At 42.6% G+C, this 19,142-nt stretch overlaps 3 protein-coding genes across 3 annotated transcripts in view; all 3 read left to right on the top strand.

The window, feature by feature from the left end:
• The window catches only part of LOC118427958 (zinc finger protein 729-like), a 64,873-nt gene extending 57,958 nt beyond the window's left edge, over positions 1 to 6,915 (top strand). Inside the window, exons 7-8 of the mRNA XM_035837926.1 lie at positions 5,476 to 5,489; positions 6,859 to 6,915. Coding sequence (XP_035693819.1) covers positions 5,476 to 5,489; positions 6,859 to 6,915 — 71 coding nt within the window. The remainder of the gene's footprint in view (positions 1 to 5,475; positions 5,490 to 6,858) is intronic.
• LOC118427809 (zinc finger protein 135-like) lies at positions 5,391 to 18,841 on the top strand (the record flags this gene model as incomplete). The annotated part of the gene is made up of 2 exons (XM_035837770.1): positions 5,391 to 5,434; positions 17,386 to 18,841. A coding segment is annotated over exon 2 (1,434 nt), but the record flags the coding sequence as incomplete, so codon positions are not given.
• On the top strand, positions 13,202 to 15,231 carry LOC118427822 (zinc finger protein 678-like). The gene has a single exon (XM_035837789.1). It carries the CDS (start codon positions 13,345 to 13,347, stop codon positions 14,386 to 14,388), a length of 1,044 nt encoding a protein of 347 aa, XP_035693682.1. The 5' UTR covers positions 13,202 to 13,344; the 3' UTR covers positions 14,389 to 15,231.
• Positions 18,842 to 19,142: the final 301 nt, after the last annotated feature.

The following is a 19,142-nucleotide window of genomic DNA, read 5'->3' as shown; positions in this document are numbered from 1 at the left end:
GAGGAGGAGAGGCACGAATACACAAATGGTCACCTTAAAATTATTATGGAGAACTAAGACAGAACCGAAAAATTTTGTTGCACTGCTTTGCCAAAGATCGATTAGAGTTGCAACTCCAATACCACGCACCCATCCCGCTTCTAAAGCCTGAAGGGGTTCTCAAGAACTGCACAGCCAAGGAATTCCTCTTACTTCCCCTTGCTCAGCTTAACTTCAACCGATGCCGGTAAACCGACCGTAACATGCACCGTTTTACGCAGAGACTTAGCTTCTTTAGTAAATGCCAATGGCAGTAAAAAACGAGAACGAAGATTTCTTCGTCCTCCTTAGGGCCAAGCGCTCCCAGGACCATTCTCCCTAGATTCGGATGATACTCATAACCAAACGTCTGATTCCATACCTTAAGTGTCCCAAAGATTCTAAACACCTGAACCTGCAACGGCACGCGCTCCTCAAACACTGAATCAACTTATCTATATTTGTATTCATAATCAGGGTGGATAAACACTGCTTACCAGGGAGACCCTGAGTACACGCATATATAGAGTTTAAACACAATACAAATATTTGTATACTAGTATACCTAACCAAGACAAGTCCACCCTGCAAGAAACACAATCATACCACTTCTCACAGTTGTTATCCGCACCGAATCGTAAAACAGGGCCTAGGGATTAAAAGTCGGATTCAGAAGTTTCTTAAATGAGTGGTGAGTTGTGGCCACTCTAACCACAGCTTGCAATTCCCTCCAAACAAATACACCTATGTAAGAAGATTTTTTTTTCTACGGCCGGATGCGAGTTTGACCGTAGGGACCTGCAATGATTCATTTAAGAGTCTGCCCATTTTTGTACTTCAAACATGGTAGAAGATGACGTGCACTTCACTGTTGATTGTGATATGTATGACAAGATAGAAATGCGCTATCTTTTTATAAAGAAAGTAGCTTCCCTCACTTTAGACACATGAATAGCACTGACAAGTTTATAATCCTCATATGCTTTGACAAACCAACCATAGCTAAACCAATACAGTCCTACAGTTTCACAATCACCAAGACGCGAGAAGAAGCCGAACTTCTGTGTAGAGTAGATTTGTGATACTATTATAGTATACCAATCCATGTTATGTCTTGTTGCGACCTGTACTTGGCTCGTTTAACCAACAATGTACAATAAATGACTACAATCATTCATTCATTAAAAAATGAAACCACTACCCGATATCTAGCAGAAAACACAAAATTCAAAACTTCTGTTTCTTGACTCGTATCTAGGTACATTAGTTGTCAGTCTATTCCCATCCAGCCACCTCTCAGTACTGTTGCAATCAGTATTCAAAACAACATTTCTTGTAACCGACTTTGAAGAGTACTATCTGACCTTCAGTGGTTAAGTAGTTTGGCATGTCATCTATGTACAATATGAAATATAACAGTCCGAGCACGGCCCCTTGTAGGACGCCGTCTGCAATGAAAGACAATCACTAGTAGTGCCACCTACGACTGCTACCTGGCACCTGTTTGACTGAAACCCCAACAATTTATTAGAGTAGAATAGAATTCTTCTGGCAAAGGTAGGAACCCCTGTTCCTATTTAGGCCACTCACTCATTCTCAAAACACTGTCATCCCTGATAACTGCAGATTATCCAGGGCTTTTAAGATGTAGTGTGACCTGTGTTGCCTCAAGTGGTTATCCAGTCTCTCTTCAGAACAGTTTACGCTTGGAGATGTCACCACAGATTTTGGTAGCTTATTCCACCACGAGATAACCCTGATACAGAATAAGTGTGTCCTTCTATTACTTCTCGATCGGCGCTTTTTTCTTAATCTGGAGACAGTTTTCCCTACGAATTACGGGAAATAAAATAGGCTGCCTACGCCTTACGTAAAAGAGCATGCAGACCCTCCTAAAGACCAATGTTGGTGATTTCAGAGCCTTCAAACTCTCTTCAACGGTTAACCTACTAGGGCCGAGGACTCTCTTAGTTGTTCTCTTTCGGATCTTTTCAAGTTCCAGGACCTGCTTCAATGTATAGGATGACCATGTTGGAGCCTCGTACTCTTGACTAGTTGAATACCAGTGACTTATATAGGAGAAAGAACACCACCTTGTCTATAAATGCAAAATGTTCTCCAATGAGTCCTGCAATCTTATTTGTCTTAATACATAAGTAAGATATGTGCTTACTGAAACTCAGTTCCCTGTCAATGGTGATGCCCAAGTGCTTTTCCTGCTGCGTAAACTCCATTGGGGTACAAGTAACATTGCGGTACATTAACTATCTCGGGGTGTCCTTTTTCCAGCTTATCACTGTGTATTTCATAGTGTGGACACATTCTGATCTTTTTCATCAACACAAACTCTTTGTCTACTCTCTGACAGCAAAGATTGTATCCAACTTAAAGTATATTTAATCGACCTCCTGCACGAATTAGAGCAAAGGTTGGAGCCGTCCCAAGGCTGACCTTTACGATTGAGCTGCCAAACATTCAACTTAACATCCCTAAAAACTCCCAAACACAGACGCCACTTGTCACCAGACACCAGGTAGGTCTGCACGACCAACGAGAAAACAAACGAAAATGACAATGCAGCTTAACCGGACTACTACTAGAAACGACACATCGCAATCCAACCAAGGTCAGCCCGGGGACGGAACACCAACCCCTGGTTAGGGGCAGACCAACGTCAAGGGTTCTTAGTGACCCCGGTGCCCGTAGCAAGACTGAGAGGATGGATCCTCATGTACTTGAGTATAGATTAGACGCAAAAATGCACACAAAAAATGTAAATGAATAAGTTACCAACGTTACCAGTATATGGATGTTGCCAGGTGATACGACTTAGCCCAGCGCGACAAAAAATGCAACTAACGGTTGCAATCATTCATAACACTGCGAGCACACCCTTCGCCAAATTCACACGCCAATCTGCACCATGAAAATTTCAATCAAACCCTCGGCCAATATCCAAATCAAGTTTTACGTAAAAGATGCGAAGTCGAACTGCCGAAAACACATGCCAAATCATAACGGCGCGAGCACTGCATTTGCCAAAATCAAATAACAATCTGCGCCAATAAAAATTCACACTTCTTCTTCTTTGTGTTCTGGCAGGCACCAAGTCAAACCATAACTTTGCGAGCACACCATTCGCCAAAATCACAAGTTTTCTCCTTCTTCTTTGCGTTTCTGTGGTTACCATGTCCAACCAAAAGATTACGAGCACAAATTCGTCAAATTCACATGTCAAATTCACATTTTTTTTTTCTTCTGTGGCCACCCTATCAAACAAAAACACTTCCATTATCTGCAAAGATGGAAGGATGCCTACTACTACTACTACTACTTCTTTGTGTTTCTGTGGCCACCATATATCAAACCCAAAGACTACGAGCACAAAGTTCGCCAAATTCACGTGTGGGGCCAGCCACCATATCAAACCCAAACACTGCGAGCAAACCATTCGCCAAATTCACATGTCTTCCTCTTCTTATATGTGTCTCTGTGGTCCCATAACATTAAAACCATAGCATTGCGAGCAAACCATTCGCCAATATCCGAAACGACTGCATCATACGAGCTAATTACCCCGAAAACGTGTTTAACTCCAAAGCTTCGAGCATGCCAATCACCAAATTAACATATCAAACTAAGTAATGCGAAAACATTTATCACCGAAATAACATACCTGCACGGCTGTGAAAATACCACTCACTTCGTGAAACTACTACTGTCAACCAAACGAGAACAATTTACGAACGGAAGTCAAAATAAATAAATAAATAAACATGGCAAAACCGCACAAACTAGGGAAAAAGAAAAATCAAACGCTCCTAATGTCACCTCACAAATGTGTGCTCCAAAATCCTGTGCGTTCCTGAAGTTCTTGGCCCTGTAGAGTTCCTCGCCTAACGCGGGCAGAATGGGTTGAAAAGAGCCGGCAGGACGTACGAGCAGGCAGGCGGGAAGCGGGGTGGGAGGGCAGGCGGGCACAGCTAGCCAAAACGATGAACTCAGGCGAACCAGCACCAAGCCCGACCTCTCCGGCGTAGCTCGGCCAACATATGGGAATGAAAGGCGCAGGGCGTATAAAAGGTTCTATGCACAGGTGAGGATGTACAGGTGGTTAATGAGAGCACGTGGACTGCTCCCGACCAGGTGTCGCCTCTTAACGACGCGAAACCCGGTCAGAAGCAATCATGTGCCTCATTTGGAATAGTATTTCTAGCTATGTTCCATAACGTTTTATATTTTAGGCTTCTACTGTAATTTCTATATAGTTAAGCTAGGATTACAAAAACGGATAGTATAGGTGTCTCGAATTTTGACAAGTCCATTCTAGTATTTAGTTACTGTCTATATTTGCTGGTAATTATGTTAGTTCGCTTTCGTATCTTTGTAAACAGTTAAGTAGGTTGGTAATTTAGGACCACGGTTTCACTTCAGATACAAGAACAATGAACGAGAAGAATCAGTTATGCTTTTCTTAGACAAGTTTAGTTTACTTATATATAGTTTTGTTGTTGATTTTGATATTACACATTTACTAATTTTGTTTACGTGTTTTAATAAACAGTTAGAAACCAAGCATGTAGTTTTTATTTCACATTAAATTTGTTACCACATGAGAAGTATAGGAAGATCACATGTTCTTATCATCAAGGCGAGAAATCTAGAACACCAGATATGAAGTCCTGCTGCAGTTTCTTGAAAGTCACTAGGAGCCAATTATCTGATCATTATATGTTAATATACACACCTGAACAGTGTTAATACACACTCTCTCTCTTTAGGATTATCCAACAATACTCATTATCACAGCGCCGGTCTGTGGTTGGAAGCTTCAATGTGCGTCTACAACGCTCCTGACGGTTGGTAATGTATGCGGACGGTAGTCAGTAGGGATTAAACAACGCCATGACACCATAAAACAGACCAGACATTTATAGTTGTGGTTGCCGTCCCTTTATATCCGTCAAGTCCGCAACAACACGCTCATAACATTCCACGCTAATATTAACACATCGAAATTGCAACACCCATTCCCATCATACACCAATCGAAAAAAAAATGGCGGCGCCCGTGACCGCAGGCTAAACTATATCGCAAACTGTAATACATGTTATATCATTTCTCAAGTTATACAATTGCTTCCTCTAAATTATATCCTCATTGCTACAATCTCAGCATTCAGCTGAGCGATGTCGCGACAACTGTTGGATAACCAGGAGATGATGTCTGACCCCCCCAGAACAATAGAATACTTCCGGGTCACATGACGCGTTCTTGCTGTTTTCTCGGCAAGTCGAGAGTGACAGCGGTTGGGAAAAGTTCCCGTCCTTTCGAAGAAAAAATCACAAAATATTAAGCGACTTTAGAGACAACCTACTAGTGTTTCTGTGCAAGACTAGCGTTCAAGTTTGTTCAGGTAAGACGATTTGTTGTATTTTGACTCCAAAATCTCTGTAGATTTGACCAAGGAGGTTAGAGAAAGAGTTGACAGAAAGCCGAAGCGTCGTGATTATGGTAGGAGTCCTCGGTTCCGTCAACTGGTATTAAACTCAGCTCCATTTTGCTGCCTTCGTTGGGTGTTAAAAACAGACCATAATCTGCAGAAGGAAGTGATACACATATTCCTTTGTAGCTTTGCCGTTTCCTCGTCTAAAATGGAGGAAATTTTCTATCAATGGTTATTCAAAGTTCACATGGGGAAGTGAGAAAGAAGACAGAAAATAACGTAAACAAAATTCTTGGGCCCTTCAGGGGTTTATAGATGATCTTTTTTTTAAATGAATTTGTGGCGTTGTAATCGTTGTAAAAATGAGTGGAATGCAAGTGTGTATACGTGTATTTACATTTGCAGAGTCATTTTCCCGTGTTCATTGTTCAGTGTTCTGAGAAACGTCTTGCTGGTATGAAGGGCGCAATTGATACATGTACGGTATACTGTAAACCCCTCAGGCCGCCCTGGGCCGGAAACTCCCCGCCATTTTCTAACATCTGGTGTTAATCATGGCGTGTTTGATATTTTACGGGGAGGTTCAGTTACTGATGCTTAGACGTGTTTTCAAAATGGTTTCTCTTTGTACTTTTTGGGACAATTGGGAACAAAAATAGCTGAAGTTTGACCGGTGATGTCACATATTTTATCGAGAAATAGATAAGGATTCGAGAGATTCACAATTTCTGTGTTTTCACTGTAGCTTCTAGCGTGGGGTGACGTCTAGCGTCAACAAACACACTGAGTGACTCCTTTGTTTTTGTGCTATTGTTATGCTCGTTATACCTCTGTCACATTTGGCGAAAATCGATCGGAAGACGATTCTGCGGCAATCGCCCGAGCCTCGCGTATAATAATAACTTAATTGCACAACAATTGTACAAGGTACAAAGTATGGCTTATATATGACACACCAGGGTTCCTGTATTTTGGGCTATTCCGGCACACAACTCTACACACAAACACACACAAACATACATACATACATACATACATATATACTCACACACACATGTACACACACACATACATATATACTCACACACACATACACGCACACGTGCACAACCACACACACACACACACACACACACACACATGCCCACACGTACACACAAGTACCTGTACCTAATGGGTTATTCCGGCACATAACTCTACATTCACTCACACAAACACACACACACATATATACATTCACAGTTTGTTTGTTTGTTCACATGCACATACATACATGTACATATATGTACATACAAACACGCACAAACACACATACATTAGAAACATATATTAGTCTTCTTTGTAAAAGTAATAACTATTGATCTCTTACATAATCGTTAATATTGTCTCTACAGAAGTTACACAAGATCAAGGAGGATGTCGACAACAAGCAGTGCCCAGCGTTCGGGTGACGTCAGGAGAAAGGCGAAAAAGGGTTCTTCTGTGCGATCTGTCGGGGAGGAGAAACGCTACAGGTGCGAGGAGTGCAACAAGCAGTTCAGTCAGCTGGGTAATCTAAAGGCTCACATGCGGACTCACACAGGGGAGAAACCTTACAAGTGTGAGGAGTGCAGCAAGCAGTTCAGTGAGCTGGGTCATCTGAAGGGTCACATGCGGACTCACACAGGTGAGAAACCCTACAGGTGTGAGGAGTGCAGAAGACAGTTCAGTCTTTTCCATCATCTGAAGACCCACATGCGGACTCATACAGGAGAGAAAACCGTATAGGTGTGAGGAGTGCAGCAGGCAGTTTAGTCAGCTAAGTGATCTGAAGAGACATGTGCGGACCCATACAGGAGAGAAACCCTACACATGTGAGGAATGCAGTAGCCAGTTTAGTCAGCTGGATCATTTGAAGAAACACATGCGGACTCACACAGGGGAGAAACCTTACAGATGTGAGGAGTGTAGCAGGCAGTTCAGTGTGCAGTGTAACCTTCATTCTCACATGCGGACTCACACAGGTGATAAAATTTTCAAATGTGAGGAATGTAACAGGCAGTTCAGTCTGTTAGAAAATTTGAAGAGACACATGCGGACTCACACGGGGGAAAAACCCTACAGGTGTGAGGAGTGCAGCAGGCAGTTTAGTGAGCTTGGTAGTCTGAAGACGCACTTGCGGACTCACACAGGTGAGAAACCCTACAAGTGTGAGGAGTGCAGCAAGCAGTTCAGTCGGCAGTACAGACTAAAGAAACACATGGTAACTCACAAATGAACTTGAACAAGTGTGAGGGAGTTAAGTTAGCATTTCAGTCAGTACTGGAAGACTCATACAGGTGAGAGACAGGTGTGAGGAGTACTAATGTAGCCATCAGGTGGGGAAATGAACCAGATCCGACAGTTTACTCAGCGGTTGACCCTGAAAAGTTACATGCACTGACATGTTGTCAGTAAAGCAAGTTCAGTTCGTGTCTTTGAGACGCCAGCCATTTCTGTTGTAGGATTCATTAATTTTGATCCCATCTAAATGGTGAAGTTAAGTTTCCCGTTGTATTCTAGAATTTAGTTTCCAAGATGGCAGTTTTGTTGCATGTGTACTATATTTAGATTCTTGAAGTTTGTATACTGTTTTGCAATTCCTGTAAAGGTGCATAGTTTGCTAATGAAGTAGAACTGAAAGTAACATGCCTTTTGTAAATAGAACGTAACATTTTTTGTAACTAAGCTAGAAACTAACACTGATTTGTAAAGTAGAACTAGAACTTAACTTCGAAGCTAGTTTTTGTACCTTTATCGACATTTATTGAACAGTACCAAGTCAATATCTAAAAAGAAGAGGAGTAGTGAACTTGTTATTTTCCTTTTCTCCTAGGAATAGTATCTCTAGCTCTGTTCCGTAACTTTATAGATTTCAGACTTGCAGTTGGATGGGAGAACAGTAGACCAATAAAGGTGTTTATGATTTTGTAAGATAAGTTAATTTTCCTTATTAGTTATTATCTTAGTTGTTTATTGTGATACTTTGTATAGAACAATAGACCAATACTCTTGTAGTATAAGTTCACTTTACTTATTAATATCTATCTTTGTTATCGACTGTAATAGTTTGTATCCATCCATTTTGTTAAAAAAAGTTGTTTCAAATAAATAGTTGGAACCATGCATGTAGTTTTTATTCACATTGAATTTGATAGCACATAAGAAACGTTGGAAATTCTCATTTACTTATCATGCCAGGCAATAGAACACGGGATATATAGTACATGAGATACCAAGACGGTAAGTCCTGCAGCAGTAACTTTGAAAGTCGCTAGGGACCGATTATCTAATCATTTCATTTCCCCAACACCTGAACAGTGTTAATGTACAAACGATCTCTGTAGGATTATCCACCAATACTCAATATCACAGAGCCGGTCTGTGGCTAGAAGCTGTAATGTGCGTCTACAACGCTCCTGACGGTTGGTAATGTATGCGGACAGTAGTCAGCAGGGATTAAAAACGCCATGCCACCATAAAACAGACCAAACATTTATCGTCGTGGCTGCCGTCCCTTTATATCCGACAAGACCGCAACGACACGCTCATAACATTCCATGTCCATATAAACACATCGAAGTTGCAACACCCATTCCCATCATACACCACTGGGAACCAAAATGGCAGCGCCCGTGGACGCCGGCTAAACCATGTCGAAAACCTGTAATGCATGTAACATTATTTCTCAAGTTAGACAATTGACTCTTCTAAATTATATCCTCATTACTTCAATCTCAGCATTCAGCTGAGCGATGTCGCGACAAGTATTGGGTAACCAGGGGATGATGTTTGACCCAGAACAATAGATTACTTCCGGGTCACATGACGCCGTCTTCCTGTTTACTCGGAGAGTCGAGAGGGACAGTGGTTTGGAAAAGTTCCCGTCCTTCCGATACTAAAATCACAAAGTAAGCTGCTTTAGAGACAACCTACTGGTGTTTTTGTGCAAGACAAGGGTTCAAGTTTGTTCAGGTAAGACGATCTTGTGTATTTTGACTCCAAAATCTCTGTAGATCTGACAGAAAACTGAAGCGTGTCGTGATTTTGGATTTGGTAGGGGCCCGTCAACTGGTATCTCAAGATCTGCATTTTTCTGTCTTCTGTCAGCTCCTTCTGTGAGTGTTAAAAAATTGACTATAGCTTGCAGAAGGAAGTGATACAAATGTCCTTTCGTAGCTTTCCCGTTTTCTCGCCCAAAAATTATGGAGGAAATGTATATTTCAAATTCACACAGGGAAGCAAGGAAGAGGAGGAGGACAGAAGATAACGTAAACAACATTTAGGGCTTACGAGGGGTTTACCGGGGGTCTTTCTTTTGAGAATTATTTAGGTTGTAACCATTGAGCACTGAAATGGGTGAAATTGCGGGTTCGTTAAGGTTCATTTTCAAGTGCAGATAAGTGTTAATTAGTGTACAGAAACGTTTTATTTGCTTGAAGGGCGCAGTTGATATATGAACGGTATACAGCAAACCCCTCTGTCTGCCCCTTGGCCGGCCGCCATTCCACATCTGGTGTTCATCATGGCGTGCTCCTTACTTTACGGGGAGGTTCAGTAACTGCTCTTCAGACGTGTTTTCAAATTTAGGGTTTAAAATTCAAGGTTTTCTCCTTATTTTTTCCGAAGACAGTTTGATTAGCAAACAAAACTCATTTCGGTGAAGATTGACCGACTGACGCCACATATTTTGCGGAGAAATCGGTAAGAATTTGAGAGATCACCATTTTTGTTTGTTTCTAACTATTGTAGCTATGAGGTTTCGGTGGCGTATGCCGGTATGGTGTCAAAAGTCACCTCCTTTGTTTGTTTTTTCTTGTGACGTAATTATGGTCTGTCAATTGTGTTGTTTTCAGTGGTGTGTGACATTGTGTTTATTTTTTATCAACAACCACACTGTTACATTCCTCTGAAAAACAACAACCATTGGCCCGCAGCATCAGATGTTGCCGTAATTTTATCATAAATTTGAGATAATTATGATACTCAAAGTAGAACAAAATTTGTCCGAAATAATAGAAACAGTTGATTGGTCCACGATGTCAGCTGTTATCGTTACATCATACGTTATACGTTATACGGGTTAAGCTTCCTTCCTTCATTCATTCCTTCCTTCTTACTTCCTTCCTTCCTTCTTTCCTTCTTTCCTTCCTTCCTTCCTTCCTTCCTTCATGACTCATGTGGTTAATAGGAGAATGTGTACTCAAACTGGTTTGGGTGGTGCTTCCATTCCTCCTTCAGTCTTCCTTTAAAGGTGTTGACGGTACTGCTTGTTACAGTTCTCACAGAGAGACCATTCCATGTGGGTGTACATCTTGAAGGGAAAAAGTTTGTTCTAGGTCCTCTGGCGTCTTGTATTTGGTACTTGTAAGGATGACCTCTGGTGTTTGTGGCGTAGCTAGGAATAAACATCGCCCTGTCGCATATGTTGCAATGACTATCCGTCCTCAAGCTCACCATCCCATGTGCAATTTTGTACAACATAATCATATCTGCACGTTGTCGCCGGAAGAGAAGGGTAGGAAGCTGTAACGCTTTGAGCCTCTCTGAGTACGGGAGGTGTGAGATAGATTCCACTATACGTGTGGCTCTTCTCTGGACCCTTTCAACTAGATCACAGTCTCTCTTGGTTTTAGGACTCCAGATCACAGTTGCGTACTCTAAATGCGGTTTCACCAGGCTTTTGTAGAGTAGTAGGAATGTTTCCGTGTCGAGATATTTAAACGTGTGTTTTATAATTCCAAGTACTCTGTTTGCCTTTGTTACTTGAGTCTGTGTGTGTGAACTGAAGCTCAATTTGTTGTCGATTAGAACACCTAGGTCCTTTTCCTCCCGTGTATCTTTCAGGATGTGTACTACTCTTTCTGCGTCTGCCAGACTGTATTTATGTCCTTGATTTCCCTTCCCCATGTGCATTGATTTGCATTTGTCTGGATGAAACCTCATTTGCATATTGACTGACCACATGTGAAGAGTGTCTAGATCTGCTTGTAAGCACCTCGAATGGTTGTCACACAGTTGTAGCATGCTGCGTAGATCTTTGTGTCGTCAGCGAATAGGGAGACGAAGTTGTGTAGCTGGATTTGTATATCGCTGATAAAGATCGTAAATAAGAGTGGTCCCAGTACGCTTCCTTGTGGAACGCCACTGGTTACTGGTTTCCAACTTGATGTGACCCCATTTACTGAGACTCTCTGCCTTCTGCATGTGAGGAAATTCTTGATCCAGCCAAGTAATGCACCCTTAATTCCTAGGGACTCGATCTTCTTCAATAGACGCATGTGTGGCATTGTATCGAAGGCTTTTGCATAGTCCAGAAAAATAACGTCAACGGGTAGACCGTGACTTAGCGCTTCTGTCCAAACATCCAAGGCTTCGAGTAGGTTAGTGACAGTAGACTTGCCTTTGGAAAAACCGTGCTGCTGGTCACAGGTAAAGTTATTTGTCCTCATGTGCTCAGTAATCCTCTTGGATATAATCTTCTCTAGCATTTTACATGGTACAGATGTTAATGACACTGGGCGGTAGTTAGCAGGGTCAGACTTGTCCCCCTTTTTGAATAGTGGAGAGCGGACGACAAAATAATAATGATGATGAGAATGATAATAATAACTAGAATAAATAGACATGCTCAAGCAAGACACTGGCCTTGAAGTTGACAACCTACATCAAGTAATGATTGACAGAGACATGTGGACTGCCATCACAACTCGAGACTGGAAGAATTCGCCTTAAGCAAGCAATAATAACTAGTTATTGGGTGAACTGGGGTCAAAGGTGAGGTTTCTTTCATAGAGCGAGCTTTTCTCGGAGAATGAGCCGAACAACCCCCTGTTTTCTTTGAATGGTTATAAAATAGACCCAAGTGACTTTCTTGTGGAGAACTGAGAAGAATTTATAAGATTGAAATGTGGGTTAGTGCTTTTTTCATACCTTCATTCCGTGTATTTTAACATGATTTCCAATGAGCAGCCCAAACACCGATGTGTGCCCTATAAACAGCGACAGCTGTGAACAGCTGACAACACGACGTGCACAAAACACGCAAATCACGCAACATCTGCTTGACAGTATCCAATTACCGCAAGGCCTAGATAACACAGACTTGGACCAATACACCGAAAGACGTACATTTTGTAGGGGTGATTTCTGATATTATTACATTGATTATAACAACGCTACCGCGAAAAGAAAGGAATGTGCATCATTTCGCAACGGAGTATAAACGACATGCCAAACCACATACGAATGGGGCAAACGGAACATAGAGATAAAGGTGCGAACACTCAACGCATAAACCGTTCACAATACTTTGTCGACGGAGGTTACCCTCCAGTCACAAAGTAAAAAAAGTTTTTCATGACAAAATCCAAGGAAGACCGCGAAATCCAAAGGGTCAGACTGCAGATCAGGTTGTCGCCAGGGCATTTACGCTTCTAAATGTCCTCAATGCTGTGATCTGCTGTGATTTCTGCGTGAGATTCGGCAGAATCCTACTAGTGCTAGTATTCGTTCCTTCTCTTTCCCATACGAAATGTGTTTCTGTGGCAAACCTAAACCGCGTTTTGACCAGTCATCTCACCTCACTTCGCCTCATTGAAAAATCAATGCATTGAGGACCAAATACTAAGATAGCTTTGTTAAATTAAACATTTCTAACATGATCGTTCCTATTGTCTCTACAGAAGTTGCACAAGATCTAGAAGGATGTCGATGTCGTAACAAGCAGTGTCCAGAGTTTGAGTGGCGTCAGGAGAAAGGTGAAAAAAGATTCCTTTGTGCGATCTGTCAGAGGGGAGAAATGTTACAAGTGTGAGGAGTGCAGCAGGCAGTTCAGACGGCTGGATACTCTGAAAACTCACATGCAGACTCACACAGGGGAGAAACCCTACAGGTGTGAGGAGTGCAGCAGGCAGTTCAGTCAGCTGAGTAATCTGAAGGCTCACATGCGGACTCACACTGGTGAGAAACCCTACAGGTGTGAAGAATGCAGCAATCAGTTCAGTTTGTTCCATCATCTAAAGGCACACAGGATGACTCACAGCGGTGAGAAGCCGTACATTTGTGAGGAGTGCAGCAGGCAGTTCAGTCGGTTTGGTAAGCTGAAGAGACACATTCGGACTCACACAGGGGAGAAACCTTACACGTGTGAGGAGTGCAGCAAGCAGTTTAGTCGGTTGGGACACTTGAAGATACATATACGGACACATACAGGTGAGAAACCCTACAGGTGTAAGGAGTGCAGCAGGCAGTTCAGTCAGCTGGATTCTCTGAAGAAACACCTGCGGACTCACACAGGGGAGAAACCCTACAAATGTAAGGAGTGCAGCAGGCAGTTTAGTCAGCTAGGTAATCTGAAGACTCACATGCTGACCCACACAAGGGAGAAACCCTACAGATGTGAGAAGTGCAGCAGGCAGTTTAGTGACCTTGATGACCTGAAGAAACACATGCGGACTCACACAGGGGAGAAACCCTACAAGTGTGAGGAGTGCAACAGGCAGTTTAGTCGACTGGGTCATCTTGAGGAACACATTCGGACTCACACCGGTGAGAAGCCGTACAATTGTGAGGAGTGCAGCAGGCAGTTCAGTCGACTTGGTCATCTGAAGAGACACAAGCGGACTCATACAGGGGAAAAGCCCTACAGGTGTGAGGAGTGCAGCAGACAATACAGCCAGCTGTGCCATCTGAAGGCTCACATGCGGACTCACACAGGTGAGAAACCCTACAGATGTGAGGAGTGCAGCAAGCAGTTCAATGAGTTGGGACATCTAAAGACTCACATACGGACTCACACAGGGGAAAAACCCTACACGTGTGAGGTGTGCAGTAGGCGGTTCAATCTGTTGTATAGCCTGAAGAAACACATGGTAACTCACACAACAGAATTTGTACAAGTGTGAGAAGTTAAACATTTCAGTCATGACGTCAGTTTGGTGAGAGACAGGTGTGAGGAGTACTAATGAAGCCAGCAGGTGGGGAAGTGAATCAGATCTGATAGTTAAGTCAGCGGTTTGACATAATTAGTTACATGCACTGACACGGTGTCGGCAAAGCCTGTTTCGTTCGTGTTTTTGAGCTGCCAGCCTTTTCTGTTATGTGGTTCATTTTGATCCTAATAAAATATGTAAATAGAGAAGTTCAGTTACCCTCGGTTTTCTAGAGCTAAGTTTCCAAGATGGTACTTTTATTGGATGTGTATTTTGTATCATGTTCAAGTTTTTTTCCTGGTTAGTAACTTCTATTAAGTAGCAAACTAGAACTTAACTGGAACTTGTTCGTTTTTGTATCTTTATGGAAATATTTACACACAGTAGCTAGGTCTGTCCACAAGGAAAATGTAGAATTTTGCTTTTAAGATGTTTTGTTGGAAGCGCATTGTGTTTTTATTTTGATTCCTATCTTTTGACTTGTATGATGGTAAATTCATATTTTTTTTGTTTTGGTTTTGTAACAAACGTACTACTAGAATTGCTTTTGTACCTTATTGAAATTTCAACCGTAGCTATATAATGTCTAAAAGGGAAATAGTACCTCTATTGCTACTAACATACAACCTGTTATAATAAAACCATTGTTATTGTACTTTACTAGAAATAGCTATGTTTTTTAACATTAATTTTAGACTTGCAGTTTTGGTTAACTGATAAGAGAATAAGAAAATAGCAGAAGTGTAAAAAAATGTTTTAAGATAAGATCAGTCTCCTGATTAGTAACTATCTTTGTTGTTAATGTTGATATTTACTTGTTTTGTTATTAGTTGCTTTGAAATGAACAGTTTGAAAATAAACATGTAGCTTTTCTTTCACATTGAATCTGTTAGCCATTAGAAGTATAGGAAATTTCCATTTACTTCTCAGTCAAACCAAAAGAAGACGTTATCTAGCAGACGACATACCAAGACCAGAAGTACTGATGCAGTATTTTTGAAAGTCACTAGTTTCCTGATTCTTTCATTTTCCCAACACTACATCAGTGTTTGATAAAGACACAATCTCTGTTTTATGGTCCTCCTTACGGCCGATTTCACAGAGCCGGGGTGTGGCTTGAGTCCTTAATGTTACTAGTATACAATGGGCTCTGCATTCAGCTGAGCAGAGGTTCGGCTCTGGCTATGATCATGGGTCAAACATCATTTCCTGGTTATTCTCCATGTTATCGCGACAATAAAGTATTCGCTCTTCAAGCAGAATTTCAACTGTTTTAAACGTGTTTTACGGTGTTTTGTCGGGCTATTTTCTTACATTTCTTCATGTCCGGCCATGTTTGGTTGGCGGACTCCAAGAAAAGGGACCGAAATAGAAATCCCAACAAGACGCCTAGAAATACGTCAAAAACATTCGGAGCCACACCTCTGCTTAGAGAATGCAATACCGCGACAATTGCTGAGTAATCAGGACATGATGTCTGACCCATGATCGCAGAATACTTCCGGGTTATCTCCACTGCGACTTCCTGTTTACTCGACGTGGCGAGGTCGAGAGCAGGTTCGGAGAAGTTCCCGTCCTTCCGGAGCAAATACCACAGCTTTCGCGGCTTTAGAGACAACCTGACGGTGTTTCTGTGCAAGACTAGGGTTCAAGTTTGTTCAGGTAAGACGATGTGTTGTATTTTGACTCCAAAATCTCTGTAGATTTGAAGCAGAAGCGTGTCGTGATTTTGGGAGGGGTCTCGTCAACTGGTAACTCAGGTCCAAACTTTCTACCTTCTGTGAGTGTGAGTGCTGAAAGTTAGAGTAGACCATAATCTTTGGTGCACATGTTCCTTTGTAGCTTTGCTGTTTCCTCACCTAGACTACAGGAAACTTTCTGTCGCACTGTTTATTCAATTTACACAGAGGAAGCGAGCGGGAAGGCTGAAGATAACGTAAACAAATGTTGGGGCCCTGTAGGGGTTTACAGCAGGGTCTTTCTTATATGAATTCATAGCGTTGTTACCGTTAAAACGAGTGGAACTGTAGGTTTGCTAACGTGTATGGATAATTTGAAAGGAAGTTTTGTAGTGTTCATTGGTGTTAAGAAACGTCTTGCTGGTATGAAGGGCGCAGTTGAGATATGAACGGTATACTGCAAACCCCTCGGTCCGCCCTCGTTCCGAAAACTGTCCATTCCACATCTGGTGTCTATCATGGCGTGTTCCTTACTTTACGGGGAGGTTCAGTAACTGCCCTACAGACGTGTTTTCGCATTTACGGTTTCAAATTCAAGGTTTTCTCCTTATTTTTTCCGAAGACAGTTTTGATTAGCAAAAAAAAAAACTCATTTCGGTGAAGATTGACCGACTGACGCCACATAGTTTGCTGAGAAAACGGTTAGAATTTGAGAGATCACCATTTTTGTTTTGTTTCTAAGTCTAACTATTGTAGCTATGAGCTTTCGGTGGCGTATGCCGTTATGGTGTCAAAAGTCATACTCCTTTGTTTTTGTCATACTGTTATGCCCGTAAAGAATAGCGATGTCGGTCCCCTTTCCCACACGTTAATCTCTAGAAACCTGTTTTTTAATGACAAAATCCAAGGAAGGCCGCAAAATCCAAAGGGTTAGACTGTAGACCATGTTCTCGACAGCTCATTTCAGCTTGTAATTTGCAGTGATTTCGGCATATAATTTGGCAGAATTCTATTCGTTGCTTCTTTTTTTCATGAAAATTCTGTGTCAGTGTTAAGATTAACTAATCTCCTAGCAGACCTTGCGGTGGCATGAGATAGTATCAGAATCTGGGGAAGGAGTTTAGCCGTCAGAGGAGTTTTATTTCACCGCAAGATCTGCTTGGAGATTAAAGCGCCGCTCACTACACCTTACTGAAAGTATTGCGAACTATATCTGACCTAAGGATGAAGCATGAAGACTATGGGTGAATTTACGATGAAGCAACTCTTATCGTTTCTGTTGTCTGTACAGAAGTTGCACAAGATCTAGGAGGATGTCGACAACAAGCAGTGCCCAGAGTTTGGGTGACGTCAGGAGAAAGGCAAAAAAGGATTCGTCTGTGAGATCTGACCGACAGGAGAAACGCTACAGGTGTGAGGAGTGCAGCAAGCAGTTCAGTCAACTGTGTCATCTGAAGACTCACTTGCGGACTCACACTGGGGAGAAACCCTACAAGTGTGAAGAGTGCAGCAGACAATTCAGTCAGCTGAGTGATTTGAAGAGACACATGCGGACCCACACAGGGGAGAAACCCTACAGATGTGAAAAGTGCGGTGGGCAGTTCAGTCAGCTGGGTAATCTGAATACTCACATGCGGACTCACACAGGTGAGAAACCCTACAGGTGTGAGGAGTGCAGCAGGCAGTTCAGTCTTTTCCATCATCTGAATACTCACATGCGGACTCACACAGGTGAAAAACCTTACATGTGTGAGAAGTGCAGCAGGCAGTTCAATGAGCTGGGAAGTTTGCAGCAGCACATGCGGACTCACACAGGAGAGAAACCCTACAGGTGTGAGGAGTGCAGCATGCAGTTCAGTCAGCTGGGTCATCTAAAGAAACACATGCGGACTCACACCGGTGAGAAACCCTACAGATGTGAGGAGTGCAGCCGGCAGTTCAATGAGCTGAATAGTCTGAAAATCCACATGCGCACTCACACCGGGGAGAAACCTTACAAATGTGAAGAGTGCAGCAGGCAGTTTAGTGATCTTCGTAATCTGAAGACTCACATGCGGACTCACACAGGTGAGAAACTGTACAGGTGTGAGGAGTGCAGCAGGCAGTTCAGTGAGCTGGGTGTACTGAAAAGACACATTCGTACTCACACAAAGGAGAAACCCTACAGATGTGAGGAGTGCAGTAGCCAGTTCAGTCGATTGTATTCTCTGAAGATTCACATGCGGAGTCACACGGGTGAGAAACCCTACAGGTGTGAGGAGTGCGGTGGGCAGTTCAGTCAGCTGGGTCATCTAAAGATTCATATGCGGACTCACACGGGTGAGAAACCCTACAGGTGTGAGGAGTGCAACAGGCAGTTCAATGAGTTGGGTCATCTGAAAACTCACATGCGGACTCACACAGGAGAGAAACCTCATAATTGTGAAGAGTGCAGCAGGCAGTTTAGCAACCTGGGTCATTTGAAGACTCACATGCGGACTCACACAGGTGAAAAACCCTACAGATGTGAGGAGTGCAGCAGACAGTTTAGTGAGCTGGGTCATTTGAAGACTCACATGCGGACTCACACAGGGGAGAAACCATACAGGTGTGAGGAGTGCAGCAGACAGTTCAGTCAGCTGGGTGATCTGAAGATTCACATGCGGACTCATACAGGGGAGAAACCATACAGGTGTGAGGAGTGTAGCAGGCAGTTCAGTAAGCTAGATAGTCTGAAGAAACACATGCGGACTCACACGGGAGAGAAACCCTACAGATGTGAGGAGTGCAGCAGGCAGTTTAGTCAGCTGGATAATCTGAAGAGACACATGCGGACTCACAGGGGAAAAGGCAAAGGCGTGAGAAGTGCAGCAGCCAGTTCAGCCAGCTGCTGGTGTAACCCATGTGTAGTGAACCTTGGGAAAGTGAATAAGACATTTTAGTCAGCTGTTCACGGCTCGAAATTCATTTTTGGGAATAGTTGCACTGGTGCACCCAAACAAGACAATTGGGTGCACCAAAATAATTTTGGGTGCACCACAGAAAATAAAGTAGAATATCAGAATAATA

This window comes from Branchiostoma floridae, chromosome 12, assembly GCF_000003815.2.
Source record: "Branchiostoma floridae strain S238N-H82 chromosome 12, Bfl_VNyyK, whole genome shotgun sequence".
Lineage (NCBI taxonomy): Eukaryota > Metazoa > Chordata > Leptocardii > Amphioxiformes > Branchiostomatidae > Branchiostoma > Branchiostoma floridae.
The sequence above is the reverse complement of the archived record's forward strand: the minus strand, read 5'-3'. Positions and strand labels throughout refer to the sequence as shown.

What these genes read in the sequence shown, in the direction of transcription:
- LOC118427822 (XM_035837789.1), top strand. Translation starts at nt 13,345, where the DNA reads ATGCAGACTCACACAGGGGAGAAACCCTACAGGTGTGAGGAGTGCAGC.